This window comes from Balaenoptera physalus (assembly GCF_965194825.1).
Source record: "Balaenoptera physalus genome assembly, chromosome: 11".
Taxonomy (NCBI): Eukaryota; Metazoa; Chordata; class Mammalia; order Artiodactyla; family Balaenopteridae; genus Balaenoptera; species Balaenoptera physalus.
The window spans coordinates 91,262,751-91,281,889 of NC_138896.1; the positions used below are offsets into that span (position 1 = coordinate 91,262,751).

At 41.9% G+C, this 19,139-nt stretch overlaps 1 protein-coding gene across 13 annotated transcripts in view; it reads right to left on the bottom strand.

The window, feature by feature from the left end:
* Window positions 1-19,139, bottom strand: part of FOXP1 (forkhead box P1) — a 590,027-nt gene that overhangs the window by 13,646 nt on the left and 557,242 nt on the right. For 11 of the 13 annotated variants that reach the window (XM_082412253.1, XM_082412251.1, XM_082412249.1 and 8 more), the window contains 6 exons: window positions 16,718-16,801; window positions 6,560-6,761; window positions 6,376-6,455; window positions 5,666-5,767; window positions 1,880-2,001; window positions 2-71 (listed from right to left, as the gene is read on the bottom strand). In XM_082412253.1, the coding sequence (XP_082268379.1) occupies window positions 2-71; window positions 1,880-2,001; window positions 5,666-5,767; window positions 6,376-6,455; window positions 6,560-6,761; window positions 16,718-16,801 (660 nt within the window). The remainder of the gene's footprint in view (window position 1; window positions 72-1,879; window positions 2,002-5,665; window positions 5,768-6,375; window positions 6,456-6,559; window positions 6,762-16,717; window positions 16,802-19,139) is intronic. The other 2 variants (XM_082412243.1, XM_082412254.1) reach the window with 1 other exon arrangement.

The following is a 19,139-nucleotide window of genomic DNA, read 5'->3' on the forward strand; positions in this document are numbered from 1 at the left end:
CCTGTAAAGCTGCATTGAGAGGTGTACAGTAGGCGTGGCTGGTCTGCATGTTTTTAATAAGGGAAGGGTTACTGCATAAGAGAAAGATAAAAACTCAAAGTTAAACGCAATCAACCCCCGAGTTTTTCCGCGAAGTCTCGTCTTAAGCTTGCCGCTATCCTTCCAAATCAGAAACGTCCCCCAGCCAGAAAACCAAAGAAAAGGTGGGTTTCGCCCTAGGCGCTGGCTTGGTGGGGCTGGTCTGTGTGAACCTCCCCGCCCCGGGGTGGGAGAGACTTTGCCCTTCAAGCAAACTGGGGGTAAAATTCTGGATTAAGTAATCATCGCCTCGGGCACTCCCTCCACGGATGAACTTTTGTCTGTCTCACAAAACAGTGACCTCCCTGTAAATGGGTAGTAACCCCCCGGACTCCAGCAGGAAGGCAGATGCTCTAGGGCCTCGGGCTGGGGAAGTCAGCAAGCGGACCGGCAGGGTTTCCTGGGAGCCAGCGGGAGGAATCTTGCGTCTTAAGCTTCTCCAGGATTTGAATTCTAGAATGAATGCTAGAGGAACGGCAGGGTAGCTCTGAAGAAGAGATCTTCAAGGCTCATTTATTGCCAAAAGAAGATGGAGAGAAGGCTACTCCAGGGGAGGGTCAGGCAGCCAAGGCTGGTTTCCAGTCCTTCGGGCACAGCCGCAATTTGGAAGGGTACGAGAATAATTTGATGCTCTGTCCATTACCGACCAAATGAAGACAAGCTAGATGTTGTTTTAAGGACAGCTGTAGCCAGGAGGGATACAAATAATACTTAAAAAAAAAAAAAAAAATCATACAGGAGGCTACTGAGGGAAAGAAAGGGGTGGCGGGAAATTATGTACGTTTCCCAATGGTCCCTAAAGGAAGTAGATGCACGGTTCTCCATTTCTTTCCCATGCTTGGAGCCCTTTTGGCATTCATTTCACTATATTTACATCGTTATACTGAGTGAGCCAAGAAGAAGAAATTTATCCCAGTAAATACACATTTTAACTCTAAAAGAAGGAAGTTTCCTCTTCACTTGGAGGAATTAGGGGTCAGGCAAAAGCATTGAGTGAGTTATAGGGTCCCCGTAAAGCTGCTGAATCAAAAGCCAACCGATATTTGCATTAAAGACGTCAAAAAAGCATTATTCAAGGCACTGGTGTTCCAAAGAGAAACGAGAGAAATACATGTACAAATCACACGATTTAGTTCCGTTGCAGAAAGCCGTGGCACTGCTACGTGGTGAAATGCAAAACTATCATGGGATGAGTCAACCATGCAAAGCCAAAGCAATAGCAGAAACAAAAAACAAAAGCAAGTAAAGGCTCTTACTGTGCGACAAGCTCGTCAAAGTTTTCATCGGGGCAGTATTTGCGAGGACGGCCTCGTTGAATATGGCGGCCACGTTTAAACTCTTCATCATCAACTGTCCAAAAGGACCCAAACTCATCCTCTACTCTGATAAAGCACTTATGCAGTGAGAGGTTGGTGCGAATGGCACCCTGGGATAGGAGCAGCGGCAAAGGAGATGAAGTGGCAACAAAAGGAGGCGGGGTTGGGGGCAGAACAGACATCCAATACAGGGAACAGGAGAAAGAAAATAAAATGCAATAAGCATAAGCCAATGGTTTGTGAGGGTTAATATGCATTGCCACCTAAAAGCTACTAGCATGTGATGCAACAAAGACCAGCAAGCAGGGCAGGGGGACTGGTGGGTATACAAAACAGGAGGGATGAAATGCTTTTTTGCTTCCCTTAACTGAGACAACGTGAGACCAGTTCTTTGGTCTAACACCATCTAGCAGCCAAAAGCCTCTACGTTACACTTGTTAGCGCAATCCAAGCTAGGCTAAGAAGTTCAAACATGGTGGACGTACCCACTGATCTTTTGTGGCCTTCGTTTTTGGAACTCTACTTCATCCACTGTCCATACTGCCCCTTTAACGTTTTCTACTCGCACAAAACACTTGTGAAGACTAAGATTATGACGCACTGCATTCTGCAGCAAGTATAAAAGAGAGAACATTTACATTTTCTATAAGATAAAGACTCCAAAAACAGCAGTAAATTCAGCCTAACAGTCCACAGTTGTAAAACCGTCCCCGAGAACTGTAGCTCCCACCCCCATGGGTGACCCTCCTGTGGTGAGGGGGGGGCCTCTTCCAAAATCAAAACCCGCAACGATGACTTACTCGTGTTTTGGCATTTTAGTCTAGTCTCTGGTGAACAGTTAAGCAGAGGAAAGATTTTTTTTTTAATATGCCTATTAGCCCCCAAATAGGTTTCACGGCCAAAATATAAAAGTAATGTTAATACGACTTCAAAATCAGGAAACAGGTAAAGCATAAAACCGTCCCTTTTAAACCCACTTGTCTCTCAGACAAAAGGGGTAATTTATTTTAATTATTTTAAACCATGAAAGATGATAATTACTACTGTTAAATACATTTTGCTTCTCTTTAATTCGTCAAAGTTTTGGCTTTAACACCTTCGACACATTTGCTCAGGTTTATTATGAAGAAATTGACATTGGATTTCTACCATTGAGAGTATCACCTCCTGCAGCTGATAGGATTGGTGGGGGGGGGGGGGGCAGTGACATGACCCGCAGTAGATCAGTAGCCATTATCAAGCTAGGTCTTACCTTCCCAAATATATAAATGTTGGCCCTTACTATGGGCAAGTGCTTTTAATTAACTGAGAAAATGCCAAAGGAACCCGTGAGTAGAACTCTCAATGGCAAAATGAGGATACTCTAGTAAGTCGATGGTTTCTTTCCATAGACACGGTTCTTTCTTAGGGTTCAAAGTCATTTCCGGTCACTCCTAAACTGAGACCCTTGACATCTCTAATCTACCAAAGGAGCATCTCAACTGAAGGGTGAAGAGTTTTGAACATCTCATCCTTCCTGAGTTTCAGGAATAATCCGCACCCCTTACTTACACTAGGTACAGTAACAAGCATGGCTTCATCTCTTGAGTTCTCCTGGGTGAACGTGATTGACACTCAAACCTGGACATGAGGCCATTTCAAAGAGACCCGTATCATTTACTCCCAACTTTCTTCTTATAGGGCATGAGTAGGTGACAGCAGGGGCGGGAGAAGTGGATACTTACACCACACCTCACATCCCTTTGTAAGTAAGTCCCTCAGTCCATCTGCAGCTATTGCTTACACAGTCTGTATTCCTCCCCTTAACCTGCGACATACTTCATCCTTCCAAGTGGCAAATCTTGATCTGTACTTTGAGAGGTGTTTCAGTTTTTGGATGATCACCATTAGCGACTCTGTGAGGAGTCATGCTAGAGAATGGTGATTTTTCTTGTCTGATATGGAATATTCAGAAGGTGACGAGAGAAGTTTTATCACATGGCATGATGAACTGCTCACAAGGAGAAGCCACAGGACAAATCCTCAAGGAATTTTTGAGGAATGTCAGCATAACTGGGGTGGGTTCAGACTTCCAGCTGACTACGAAGGGACACCCCTGATTCAAACAGGTTTGACAGGTCTGCATCAAAACAAAACAAACATCTCTGGAAAATGTTGGGCATGTTATAATTACAGTTGGTAGGGCAAATTTCTTGGCGTATAAACTGTAGTCTGGTCTTTAAATAGGCACTTTCTTTTTTAATATTGCACAAAGGCAGAGGATAAAGGATGCTAAGGGTCTACTGTTTATCTCCTACAATGACACTGAGGAGGCTGAAATAAATAAATAAATAAACCCAAATTTCCTGAAAAAGAAAAAAAAAAAGTCCAGACAGAGCATGTGTACCTATTAGACACCTTACTGGGAAAAGAAATCAACATCTCTCCTCATCCTAATCACTGTCTAAGTTTTCCAGTAAGTATCAAAATGTACAGAACTGTACACTGTAAAGCCATGTCTGGAAAACAGGACTGCTATAGATCTGTCTGAACTATATAGCCACGTAAATAAAACTGTAAAGTCAAAACTTAAGTTGTGTTTTCGAAGACCATGCATCCAAGTAAAAGCAACTGGAAATGGAGAGTTTCCCACAAAAGCTGAGTGAACTCTTTCCACTCATCACTTTCACTGGGCATTTTATCTTCTGTCTAAGATGACAGTACAAATAAGGACACATGGAGAAAATTATACGTATTTATGAGTCATTAAATACTTCATTTAGGACTGTTTATATGAAGGGCACTTTTTCCTGCAGTTTCTGAAAATGAAAAAGTTAAATCTGAAGATCTGAGCTTAAATATCACATTCATAACGGGTAATTATTTTAAAACTTGATCATTTGCTATTTATAAAAGGCAATCTGAAGAAAATGTCTGCTTCATGCTTATAGTTCCGAAATTCTAAAAAGCATTCACAGCTGAAGACTGTTTTCTATTTTACATCTCAAGGCAGGCTGAGGAAGAGAAGGGAAGATTTTTGAACCCAGGTTCCTTCAGCGCCCACGTGTCTTAATGGAAATAAAAAAGCTACTTTGGGCCATAGTAGACAATTCACAGCTCTGTAAGGTTGATGAATTAATTCTTTGGTTATATTCATTTTCTTTCAAAACGCTATTTTATGACGAATGTAGTAGAGGAAATGCGTTTTCTGTTTTTGCTGTTGTTTTTCTCCCATATAAATTACGGTAGTAGCAAGGAAGACCTATATTTCCAGCAAAGCATGTTTTCCTTGCATCCTATAATAAATCCCTATCATATTTCTAATAATAACATGTAAAATATCCAAAAATATTTGCATTTTAAATATTTCTAAATATTGTGGAATTTAGGGATTACAAGAATTCTAGATAGTGAAGGTGCAAAAAAAACCATGACTCTCAGATTGTATCTGCTGCCCCTTTTTCTAAAGCAAAACTATTAAAAACCAAGAAATTTACAGTGGGAAAAATCCAAAAACTGGTGAGGGCTTAACCGAATACAATGGAATCACTACTAACAGAACCTACGAACCAACTGCTGAACTGGGATTGAGGTATGTCACGTGACCCCAAGCCTTGCTGGGGGCATCCCAGGTGGAGCTATGGAATCTGACCCGTTTGATAGCAAATGCTATTATCACAGTCAAGTCACATATATTTCAGAATTTACTTTTCTTCCCCAGAGTGCCTATGAATATCTGATGGACAGTCTCTTGACTTAAAAAAAAAAAACCAAAAAAACCCCCCTTAATAATATATATATATTGGGTTCTTCTGTAATAACTCCAATATACCTTGCTAGTACTTGGAGTGCATAGGTTAAGGAGCTTATATCCAACCAATGAAAGATAAGTGTATCTGATCAAGTGTATCTGATCATTTCTCCAGGTTCCTGATGGTTAAAAAAAAAAACAAACAGTTATCTATGCATTCTCTGCAAACATTGGTGGTGGCTAAAGACCGAAAACCGTGAGGTCTGTGTACACGAGACAACTTCCTACACATTCCAACCAGAGAGATGATTTTACTCGTTGGTCCAGCCGAACATCTGATGCCAACATAATGGGAGTCTTCCATCCCAGCATTTTAACCCCAGTGGAATTATTTTCTCAATCCAGCATGCCTATAAATTAGACTCTTTGAATGTAGCAAAACAATATACACGTAACTTACAACACCTGCATCTTACCGACAACAAACTCTCTCCTATAAATGCCAAGATCCAAGACTCAACAGGCCTGCAAGAAAGCTTACCTTCCATGTGGCAGCATTACGCCGGAAGTAAGCAAACATTCGTGTGAACCAGTTATAGATTTCATTTAGTGTTAGCTGCTTTTCTGGAGATTCGAGAATGGCCTGTGAAGCAAAAGCAACAGAGAAAGATAATTTATGACCAAATCAACAGAACCGTCATTATACAGTTTCTTGAAAACATAAAATAATCGTGATGCTGAGCTAAATCCTAAGGAAGGCTTCACGAAATGATCTAAGATTAATGGTTGTATTTACCAGTTCAATAGCAAAATTCAAAATGGAATTATCTAATTGTTTTGAGTTTTTATTTCTGTTTCCGTACAGAAATATTAATTTATTAGTCATTCATAAAGCAGAATCAAAGAGAAATGCAAAACATTTCACTAGCTGATTAAAGCTCAGTAATTATTTAGAGCTCAGATTAATTCTAGGGATCAGAGATTACTGTAGCTTGTGATAATTGACTTGCCATCTTTAAACAGGCTCATTTTCACTGTTGTGTGAAATGAATTTCCTAATAATCACATCGTATTGTAATACTTAATCAAAAGCAATTATGTTATATATTGCAGATTTCAAAAACCTTATAGAACAGGTTTTAGCATGCTTGCATACTAAACGGTTTTAAATCTACTGCATCAATATAATACTTCCATGTACACCTACCTATACCTTCTGATATAATTTCACAGACCGCGTTATTTACTTACCTGCCTAATTAAAGATGCATATGTAAATGGTGGTCTAACTTCTGCGTTCTTATAAAATTCTTGGTTCTGCGCAATATCTGCTAAATAAGAATCATTGTCCTATTAATTATCACTTTTTACAAAGAGGCTGGTCGACAAGCATTGCTGCTCACAATTCTCCCCGAGGCAAAAATGGAGCACCTACCGGAAGAGATGGGCACGTTGTATTTGTCTGAGTACCGCCTGCGGATGGGTCCCACCGTGTGCATGCTGGTGGTGGTGATGACGGAGGGGCCTTGGGTGACGGGAGTGATGGGGGCAGTGGGGGTCGTAGGAGTATGAGGTAAGCTCTGTGGAGAAGCCTCTGATGCAGACTTGGAGAGTGTGACACTTGATACCAGATTCAGCTGTGAGGAAAGGAACAGTTCTTAGAAGACCTTCAGAAAAAACACAGCAACCAAGAAAGCATCTGCAATGCAGCAGGAATTATACAGGGGAGGCCTGGCTAGTTTTATGCCTCACAGTAGATTTTTATCATCAGCTGAAATAGGAGGCGAGTTCCCATGTAAAAACCATTCACTTTATTATTAAAATTGCTAGCATCCTGTCCTGTGAGTCTTTTTTTCTAATTTATTTTTTTTATTGTAGTTGATTTACACAATGTTGTGTTAGTTTCAGGTGTAGAGCAAAGTGATTCAGATACACACACACACACACACACACACACACCTATATCTCTCTCTATATATACCCATATATTCCTTTTCGGATTTTTCCCCCATATAGGTTATTAAATAATATCTCTTACGATGTTCTCCTTTCCTGTTGTTGCTGAGACAGGTTTTTCCCAAAGACGGTTAAACAAGTGTTTACAGACAGAAAAGGGGTTACCTAGCCTGGTGAGTTTGAGAAATTCTGGGTGGGTCAAGACATTTCTTTAATCACGCCTTTGCACCCTACTGTGCCTCGTAAACCTCGAAGGGGGAGAGGGAGTCCTTATAGCCCCACGAACGCTGATGTTTCAGGGAACACCAGTTGGGATACACTGGTATCAACCTGAGCTCTTAGACAGAACTTTCTGGAATGCGCTAGTACAAGCGAGAAACTGTTTTTACTTAATTTTAATAAAAAGGACAGTTGTACTAAAATAGCCACATATAGCCACTGGCTACACCACACTGGGACGGGCTAAGTCAACTCCAGGATGAAACTTCACAGATGGGAACTACTGCTGAGAGGTCTGGCCTGTGACTCGTATTGAAAAAAGTGGCACCGATCCAGTAAACATCCATTTAGTTCCATCAGTTGGCAGAGACTAATCTTTGAAAGCTTTCTGTGTCACCTTCATTAAACTCTATCCAATATAGGATTGGAATCATTATTTGTTTAAAAAGAATATGGCATAGGAGGGAGAGATCCTGGAACCGTAAAACATTTTAATTTTTTTCCTTCCAGTTTCAAATGCGTAGTAACAAAATGGAATAATCCAATGCTTCAAGTCCGGAAATACACACTAGTTATTTGCAGGAGCACAGAGGAAAATGAACGAGTCCTGTTTCGGTCCTTCCTTCCTTCCTTCCTTCTTTCTTTCTTTCTATCTGTTTCGCCTGCACCTTGAAGTGTTTCTCTTATTAATAACTGGAAACATGAGCCTGTCCCCCTTTCCGAAAACTCGTTGTTACTGAAATATTAAGTCTGGCTACACTGAAGAACTTGGTTGTTTTCAACAGAGTTCTTACAGTTTACCCAGAACTGCCCTCTGAGGAACTTGTAGCTGCCCCCAATCCAAGCAAGTTCGGCAAAGTAGCCTTACTTGGTATATCACTATCTCAAACCAGATTGTGAATCACTTAACAAATTAAGTCTGGTTCACCACTGCAACAGTCCTAAGTCCAAGACATTATTTGTGGAAAGTATTAAAAATGAGATTCCTCTGAGATCATAATCAAAGAACAGATTAAAAGAGAGTTCTAATTTGTTGGGAAGACTCAAACCTTACTCATACCCTAGTAATGAGAAATATCAAATATCGTTGAGAAAATATTAATGGAAAAACGTAAACATGGCACTGGAAACCGAACGCTGGGTTGCAAGCTTTTGGTTGGGCTTTCCTTTTTCTCCCTCCCTTGAAATGCTGACTCAGCCAGCACCAGACCGCTGCCGCCGCGCCCCGCCCCGTCCACCACCAACCCCTACACCCCACGCTCCCCCATGCCTGATAAGAGCAAGCTGTGGAGATGGCACCACCCTTATGAACCCCCCAGCAAGCTGGGCAGATGCTGGGAGCTGCTTTCTTATTAGTGCTGGAAACTTGACTTCATGACACACATTTGCAAACGAAGTGCTAACGGTCTAGCGTAGCAGCCACGGGATGGAGCGGATCTGGGAAGGCTGGGGCTGACCTCCTCTTTGCCTTGGGCCTTCATCACTGACCAAGTACAGGAACAGCGTGTCTAAGCATCAGCCCAAGCAACGGGTCAAGGAAATTAGCGCACGAAAGGCTAATGCTCATAAGTATACAGCTTTTAAAATTCAGACGCTCTTAGGCTTAAGAGTATCCAAACGCTCGGCAAAGTCATGGGTACCATTTGTAAAAACCACGTCGTAAACCCCCTGCCACCGCCTGGTCTCACTGAATTCTCATACCATCACGAATACTTGAGATGTTATTACTCACATTTCACAGATAAGCGAACAGAGGCTCACGGGAGATTAAATAACGTGCCCATATTCACAACCTGGACTCAAAATCAAATACACACTGGTGATTCTAGGCCCTCTGTATAATAGTCTCCTTACGCCCAGATAATGGGAATCATAAACACTATCCGGGTTCATTTTTCTGCATGCTCGTTTTTGGAAGGGACCTGGGGATTAGCTTTTATCCCTGCTTATAACTGGCATTCAGTAAATCTTTCCGAGCAAACATACGGCAATGGGAACTGAAATGACAAAAGAAGGAACAGAACAGACAACTGCTGCCCTCGAAGGGCTTACCATCAAATGCAGACACTGATCAAAGGAAGACAGGCAGAGCAACCATAAAACAATTCCGAGAACTAACTCTGCTTCTGGGCTCTTCGGTTGAAAAACAGTACCCTCAACACCATGGCGTTCTTTAAAAGGTAATGAAAATTATAATATAAATACAGTGTCCTGAGGAAATGTGCACGCTCCTTTCCAGTTCGGTGAGGAAGATCACCAGGTCCGCTGGGTTCTAGTTAATTGCCAAAACCCCAAACTCGTGGAAAACATTCAGCAAGTGCAGGCCCATCTCTTGGGAGCTCACCTACAAGCACAGACAAGCCCCACGATACGGGTACAAAGTCATCAAACATGAAAAGAATGTCATTCTTGCAGCCTTAATACTTGGACTGTTTCTACTGAAAAAGCAACAGTCGAGAAGAAAATCCCTCCCGGTTAGCACCATCCACGAAGAAAGAGATGCAGCTGAATTTTCTGGAGGCTCTGAAACACAGGTACCAAGTGGAAATCAACACCAAGCCAGAAGAGAGCAGAGAGGAGGTTTTTTTTTTTTTTTTTTTTTTTTTTACCAGGCTTGACAAATGACACCGTGATTCACACCCACTGCTGGGCTGTCTCTAGTAAGCCACAGAGGAAGTAGCCAATCTGGGCTAATTACCAGATAAAAATGTACTGTAAGGACTCTAATTAGGAGCCGCGGATGGAGGTGATCTAATGATTAAATGCTGCATTCGACTGACCCCACCATCAATGTGCAGTGGTGCAAGATGTCACTGGAATATTTTGTAGAAACAGTAATTTTATTTCGAGGAGGGGAGGCAGTAATATTTGTAATGATGGCTATGAGGTAAACTAATTAAAAGACAGTTCCTAGAGGAAGAGGGTGGCTGAGAGCAGCTGTGGCCATTCCAGAACCAAGTGCCAAGTCTCCACAGAGGAACTGCAGTCAAGTGGAAAATTTCTGCCTGACCTCTGGCCCCTGCTATTAATTTGCAGGAAAACTAATGACACATATACATATTCCCACAGAATTGTTCTAATTGCTAATTTGCCAGAGGAGCCCCGATTCCAAATTAAACACGACTGTAGCCTGAGAGGGAAGAAAGAACAAAAAGCTGTAAACTCCAAACACAGGATGCTTCGCCTGGTGAAATCATTTGAAGGCTGAACCAACAAGTTAATGAAATGTCAACCTTGTCAACTGCGATCGAAGTTTCTTAACTTTTAAACTCGGGCTGGATGATCACATGCTGGTCTCGAGGAGAAACCATCTTTGGGGAGGAAGGTCACGAGGGAGTGATAAGATGGAGTAGGGGGAAGGTTTCAAGACAGGCTCTGTGTTCAAACCAGACCTGCTCTTTTAATTAAGGTCTCTCTCTGAAAAAACGGGACCCCCTACGCCCCCCCCCCCACCACAAAGAAAAAAATTAATTACAGACTTAGAACGGAAGAGCAAACCGGGAACGGTGAGGGGTGTGCGGCAGTCTTGAAAGATTCACCTGAACTGTAAACTATTAAAGCTTAATAATATAATCATCAATTAGAAATGAAAGCATGCGTGCTTCGTGTCTCTGACTGTAGCTCAGGTTGGAAGAGAGAATTTTTTTCTTCCGGGGCCTGGAGCAGGAAGGGATGGGGACTGGGAGGGTTTCTTTTCCTATTTTTCAGATTGTGTTCATTTTCTATTTAAAAAGAAGTTGCTATGTTTAGAAAAGTTAGTAACTCTGATATTTTCTACATGGCAAGTTTCCATCATGTGATGATTTCGGCAAAGATAATCTCTTTGAAACGCCGGCCAAAAGCTTAAATTCTTATGTCACTTAAGATTGCCGTAGGGCTTTATTTTTTTTTTTTTAGTTTCTGTGCACTCTCAACCGTCGGCTTTTCTCCCAGGTCAGTTCCAGGGGGGACTATCCTAGAAACCTTACCCATCCAAACAACTGGAGCCATATCAGATGCGCGGTACGCTACCGAGCCCCTTTTCCAAAGATTTATCTTTCGTTTTTAAATAGTAACCTCCTCTCTCTCTTTTAAAGACGGTGAGTCACTCCCATTTTTTTAAAAAATCAACAAACGGCTGAGGTAAACCCCAGACAGAAACAGACTTGTCGTAAGGATTCCCATAAGGACTCATCTGTATTTTTGTTTGTGCTCTTGCCTCGCTTCAAAACAGATGCAGAGAACAAAAGGCAAAACCTGAAACCCACACACCGAGGGACCCAGCTGCTTAGTATGGACTTTCGGGCTCACTCGTTTTTCTGCTGTTGGCTCGACTGGCCTGAGCAGGTGAATTCTAGACACGAATCCCTCGCGTTCAGAGATGGCCTTTTCTGAGGCTGGAGGGACGGGAAAGATGTTCCCAGACCATGGCAGGGGGTCGGGGGGTGGCCTTGGGGAGAGCTCTCTCTGCCTGGTCCTGCTACTGCCTTAGATCTGGGCCCTGGCGTAGGGCAGTGACCAAGAAGGTGGTCGTCAGGATGAACCTCAGGGTGGGGGACTTCACGAGAAACAGTATATAAACATCCCTTGTGTGTGTGTGGTGCTTGTGAATCTCTCTTTATGACGGCATCAAATTATTTCCCCAACTCAACAGCTAGGCTGCAGCCAGCAGCCCACAAAATCAGCCACTTGGTTAAGAGTTAAAAGACCCCGCTTTTGCGGAGGTGGGGGCGGGGGGGAGGGAACACACAGACGGACACACACACACACACACACACACTCACTCTCTCTCTCTCTCTCTGTTTTTATTAGTAGCTAAAAACTATTTCCAAACAGTCCTAATTGCTACAGTTGGAGGAAACGAGAATGCGTGCAAAGGAAAATCTAATACTGCCTTTCGCTTCAAATAGCCAAGTTCCTGTGTTTTATAACATGTTCATAAAGGAGATAGTGCCTACACTATAATTACTTGCCCACCAAATCTGAAGGAATGTGGTTTCTCCAGCGTTGGGAGCTGTTCTCCGGTGGGTAGGAATACCCTAAAGCAAAGCCTACCTCTTACGTTCTCAGGATTATAAAATATGACTTACGGTATTTTCCTGACCTTATGATAGTGAAAAAGTCTTTTTCAAAAATCCTTAACAACTTTAAATAAAGTATTATTACATACATGCTTCTTGGTTGTTGTTGTTATTGTTTTATCCTCTGAGTGAGGCCTCCCTCCAGGGACAAGCATTCGCCCCCAAGCAATCCATTTTGGTGTTTACCTTGAGAACATTAACTGGTACCGAGTTTGGAACAAAAGAGTATCATTCTCATTAGGACAGTTTACGATCGCCTGATTTTTCGCTTGTGCTTCTCTGAACACGGAAAAGAGATGAATCTTTTAAATCGCCAACATACAATACACGTGGCCATTCTGTACGTATGTCAAGCCCGCCTTTGCCCACTGTATGTCCCCCATTGCTAGATGTACAGCTCTGTTCTGGTAAACTTTTCCAAGCAGGGGCCAGCCTTAATAAAATTAAAAGCTTCCAAGTAAAATTATGACAAACGAAAAGCTTATTTTAGCCGCTGCTGGCCATTCCTTTCTTTCCTCCACTCTGATCTTCTTCACACACTTTCCCAGTTCTCTTCCTCAGAGACACACAGACACACGCACCTACTCTTAACCCGAGAAAAGAGTCACGAAACTCGCTTCTTTCCACTTCTTCCTATTCATCTTTTAGGTTTCACCTTAGATGTCACTTGTCCCAGAAGTCTTTCCTCAACCCCACCGTCTAGGGCAGCGGTCCACACACTCACTCACCCAGAGCACAGCTCATGCAGGGAGAGCCTGGGAGTGTGTCTTTGGTAGTTGGTCCCACGAGACCCCAAACACCTCGATGGCAGGGACGGTTCTGTCTGGTTTTACTACCCTATGTTTTCCTGTCGCACGTCCAATAAGTATTCGTTGACGCAATAATTCGATTTTAAATTCAGGAATTCTCGTCACAAAAACAGCGCGCACTCCAGTTTGAGTCCTGGGTATAATTACGAAAGGAAAGGTTTTTTATCGCTTTAAAAGATTTTCAAGCAAGCAGGCGGAGATGTTACCGGAGGCACCTGTGGAACAGGACCCCCGTCAACCCCTATTCAGTTCCTCTACACGCTTTCCAGTGGGAGTCGATCTCAGACCCACGTCTAAAAACTTGGGATTCTCCCGAGATGAGCACAGCCTCTGATTAGCCAAGTGGGAACAGGAGTTCCACGAGAGCGTCCAGCGAACACGTCTACGGGCTGCTGTCAGAACAATCCAAGAAGGTTTTGGCAGTGAAATGGTAACTGGTTGGACGCCTGGGCACAGCAAATGACACTTACCACCCAAATGGCATTTAGTGAAAAGCAACGTTTACAGCAAAGCATTCTATCACTTAGTGACTAAGGATTTTAAAATAAACACCGAGTTCCTTTTTAAACAGAAATGGAAAAAAGAAAAAAAAAAAAAAAAAAAAAAACCACTTCACAAACTTCCTGGCAAGACTCTAACATGAGAGTCCCCAGCTAAGGTTAGATTTGAATCCCAGGGACTGCTTCCTTCAAATCAGAGAGTCTAGAACGATACGCATCTGAACAGACACCGTGCGTTCTATTATTTCAGGTGGAATAAATCAATTACAGGCGAAAGGGAGTCTTTTTGCACCTTAGAACCGATCATCAGATAACTCTGTATCCCTAAAGTTGAAAGCATCAGGGGTTTGCTCTATGTCTGTCCACCCCTCCCCTTTTTTTGGGCAAAGAAGTAAAAATGTATGCAGAACACTACACGTCTACCTTTTATAATTAATTTCCCAATGCCTCACCTATACATATTTTAATAATTCCCGATTTATAAGATGGTATCTATAATAAAATTTTCTATTTTCCAATGAATGAAAAGAAGGCAGGTTCTCTCTGGCAACAGAGTGTCACACAATATCTGCTTGTCAGGCACCAATTTTTACTTCTTACATGTAAGTTAAAGGATAAGGAATTTATAATGCTGCCTGTGAAGGGAACCACTTTTCATACACAAATGTGATCTTTTTTTTTTTTTTCCAAAGGGTAATACAACAGTCCATTTACATAAACTAATCCAAACAATCTATGTATTTGACAATGGCAAACCTCACACAGACGGCCTATTGTTGGTTTACATCTTGGAGTTCTTTATATTGGCTTGTAGCACTGCTCTAACTGTCAAAGGTTTGACTTGGACTCCAAATAAATGGTTATAGAAGTGCTGTGCAGCGATATTGGACTTCTTTGCAAAAGAAAACCTGCTGCGTATGAATTCAAAAGCTATTAATTTTTCAGTCAAAAATATTCGTGCCTATTTCTTTTAATAAAGAAATACTGTGCTGAGCTACTAAGAGATAATGTTGACTAGTGGTAGAGAATTTTCAATAGAGCAGTTAAAAATAAATTTAGTAGGAGGTCCCCTTCGAAGTTATAATTTTCTAGCATGTAAAACATTTTTTTAAATACTAATCAAGACAAACCTTCCTGCCCTGTGCATTTCCCCCAGGACTGCTTTTTCCTGTTTATTGGCTGCCTAACACGGGTCCTCATGGAGATTCCCAAGGGTCCCTTTTGTGGCCTACGGAGGCCTATGTATATGGCGCTCCCTGCCGGCATCCAGCGCCATGGCTCGCTGAGTGCCCCGTGGGGTTTCGCAATTCCTTTTCTGCCTTTATCCCTCCTCCTCCCAAGGAGCTTCAAGATCCCAAATGAGTATATTCCTAGAGTGCGGAGTCCAAACACTACTCTAGTTCTCATATTTAATATCTAACCTCATATCATTGTTTTTAATCCACGGAGGAAGGAGGAGATAATCTCATTCTCTCCCTTGTTGCTAGGTTTAGAGATGCAAACCCTTCAACCTGGGGAAAACCATTTCCCTAACCAGTGACAACCATCTGAAGACTTCCGGAGAGTTTCAAGTTCCCTATACCCGCTGGAGAACTCAGTGGAGTCATGCCAGGATCTTACCAATTTGCTTAGCTGGGTTCATCGTATTCCCAGGACCCTCCTTAAAAGAAGGGGTTGACAGGAATAGCACCCAGAGCACAGCTGACTACTGACGCCACGATACTGAATGGCCTCCCCCTGCCACCCTTTCTCTTGGGTAGCCTACACATTGGGTCCTACAGCCATTTACTGCAAAATACATGGAAACCAAGGGCTCTTCCCTAGTAAAAATGGATGTGCAAAGTGTTTAATGATTTTATGTCCTATATCTCAGTAATGTGTTCTGTTTCAGACATTAATTTTGTCTGCCAACTGCATCTTGGCAGGCTACCATATTTGCTGGGTTAATAGTCTGACTCCGTTTTATTTCTATCACCATAAATCATACATGTATGGGTGTATGTTTGCTTTATTTATAGGAAAAAATCAGTCAAAACAGATAAACCAATACTTTGCCATTACGCCGCATCACCGCATATTGATTAAAATTGCTGGTACTAACTATAGATTGTCAACGCTCAATTAATTTTCACACAGTGACTCCAAGCAAAATCAAATAAAGGCAGTGTACCCTTAAATTTTACAAATCTTAAAAATCAAGAAGCAAAGCACTCTCTCCATTGTGAATAATCAGTTGAAGCTACTAGACTTTGAGAACTGTAAGTATACAAGAAACACAACTGTGAAAGCGATCAATTTGCAACAAGTAATGAGGCCCAAGACAGGATTTGGGGTTCAGCGACCACCCTTCCACTTTGATATTAACTGTCTGTGCTTGGTGACACTCTTGAAAGTCAAATAAAAGGGAACAAGGCAAGAAGTAAGAGATTCCTGAAAGTGAAATGTAATTTCAGGGTACCATGTTTGGTCTCCTCACCGCGAAGGAGTAATTTTCGCTTCAAACTCTTTAGCAACCGTTAGATGTTCTCCGTAATTATAGCCCCTGACTATTCCGACAGTGTGTTTCCTCTTTCTTTCCTTTCTTGCAGTTAGACTGGACTGGACTATCCCTCACTCCTTTTCTCACACCCACTGCCTCTTGGCTAAACCATGCTGACATGCCTTTTTCCTCTGCTTTCCTGGTCTGGCTGTCTTCTCTCTGTGTTTCCACCATTGAGAAATCAGAAAGAGTGCGTTCTGTTCTGTTTTGTTTTTTCCCTTCTAGTGAGCTCTCGTAGTATGTTTTAGTGCCTTGGTGTAGCATCAATCATCTGTCCCAAAGAAGAGCTGATGGTGGGGCCTCGTGGCTAACGACTGTGCCTGAATCATCCCATATCTATCTCCCTAAATGCCCAGCACGCTGCCCTCTTCGTGAAAGGTAATCAGAACCAGATGGAGCTTAAGTCTTCCGCTACGCAAAGCTGCCAGACTAGGCGACCCTCCGTCCTTGGGGTAGGGAAGCGGAGAAGAAATACTGTAGGGTTCCCCGCGGGTGTCATTCAGTACTTACGGGCTGAGGGGCAGTTTTGGGTTCCGTAGACTTCACGTGCAGGTGGGTCATCATGGCTTGCAGGCGCTCTTTGTCTTTTGCAAGCTGGTAGGGAGAAAATGCTTTGTTATTCCTTTGAATGCAGATGCATTACTCCTTTAACATCCCAAACGATACACATTCCAAATTACACTATGGCCCCCTGGCACACGACAAAATGTGCATCACTGCTTAATCGTTTTGAAATCTACATGACCACTGCCAAACTCCGAGTAACTAGAGGTGTTAGTGTGCGATTTCTCCACACAAGATGCATGAGCCTTTAACTGGGAAGTCCTAGACCTGCTGGCACCAAGGAGTCCCATGTAACACAGACAGCTATGAGACAAAACCGTGAATCACGCCTATTAACCAACCTGATTCATGAGGAAGCCAAAGGAAAATAAGCTAGGGAGCTAAAAACTCGTAAATTCATCCGTTGGGGTTGTGGAGAAACTCCTAGACACACAGTTACACTTACGCAAAATTAACTCCATCTTTCTTCACAGGTAGGCACAGGTGAAGACAGTACTGGCCAGCAACTTTGGCAAGGCAGGCAGAGAGCTACAAGGGCAGACGAGCCCCCATTTTCAAGCGAATGCAGAATAAGCTTACTCATTCACGGACTCAGTATGCGAGTACCTACTATGCGCTAGTCTCATCGTACCAAAACTTCAAGTCTCCTCATTCTATCAAACATTATCTTCTGAAGGCACATGAGTTTCTAATTGGATGTATGTAGTAGGCACTGAGATACTACTTATTACATGCTGCCTTCTTTATGCTTGCCTTGGACTCTTTCATACACAATGGTATCTTTGATAGTTCAAGATTGTTGAGCATAGGGGACATATGATAATTATATCTGTAAAAGAAGTGGGAAATGTATCCCCCTCAAAGGTACAGATATAGTTAAGAGAACAGCTGTAGAATTTTGGGGAAATGTAGAAGAGATTAATATGAGAGAGAGAGAGAGAGAGGGAGGGAGGGACAGAGGGAGGGAGGGAGAGAAGGAGGAGGGGAGGAAGAGGGAGAGATGGAAAAAAAAATCTTAATTCAGTACTTTTATAGACTATTTGTCCAAAATAATGCCTTAAAATTGGAGAGACACGCATTCCATCAATGGCACATAATTAACATTAAATCTTTTAAATAACAATTAATTTTTTAAGTCTAAAATTATCTGCTCCCCCCCCCCAAATCAAGTAAGACTCACATTTTTAAAGCAAAGTGTGTTTTAAGGGAGGGGTATGTTTCAGGAATTGGGGCAAGGCAGAGAAAAGGGAAAGGGTACAAAAACAAGAAAGAAAAAGCTTTCGGCTTATCCTAACTGGATGACTCAGTCTCAAGCCATATCACATTTGATTTTTTTTTTTTTTTCTTTTTATTCCCTTGTGGTTCGGGGAGGAATAAATTAAGAAGAAAGAAAGAAAGAAAGAAAAAAAAAAAAGCCTTCCAGCGTTAGCATTTATCTTTCAACAAACAGGAAATGAAAATGATACCATATTAGGAGTCACTTTATGTTATTCACCCTCTGTTCTTTAGTCAGTTATTGAACAGCCAAACTAAAAGATGCTCTGAACACATAATGCTAAAGGAATTTAGTTTTCCGAAGTGGCTCAGTTAGAACAATTAAAATGTTAGCAATGGCATTTTTCTAGTTATTTGTTTTTTTATGTAAGCAGTTCTAAGTTTTTCGACGTTACAACTAAAACATTCTTAGATTAAGAAAAATGTTTTGTTTTAAAATTACTGTGGAACAGAAGGAATGGAGGCATATATGTCGTTCTTTTTAAAAACAAGAAGTAGTCTGTTGTACTGAACGTCACAAATTAAAGGGTGGGAGGTGATACTTACTGAAGAGTCTGATGAACATTAATCGTGACTTAATTTGGGGGAAAACACTGTTGATGGAGCAATTACAAAGACCAAGTAGAAGGAAATCCAAATTCCCAGCACCAGAAGAAACCATCACCTCTCTATTCCTTCCAAATGTCTACCAGGCTGACCTTTTACTGATCAAAGGTGGTAATACCACGTGGCAAACACATACCTAGACTTTGTACACCCAGCCACCTCCATAACCCTGGTGGTTTACTTCCACAGGGAATCTTTTCTTGTTTTTCCACGTGAATATTACTTAGAATTCATCGTCCATTTTGAGAATTATCCGGGTTCCTTATTTTGCCTCAACCTCAAGTCTACCATCCTAGTTCTGCTTTACTATAAAAGATGGTCAAGGTTACAGGAAGAGGCAAAAATCCAAGTTTTTGTTGCTGTTTATTAGTGTAAACTAGCATGTCCTATATATTCTTGGAAGGGTTTTGGATTTTTATCATCAATAACAGCTCTAACTCTACCACAAACTGTTTTAACAATTGAAGGAAAACCGACAAACTCACCT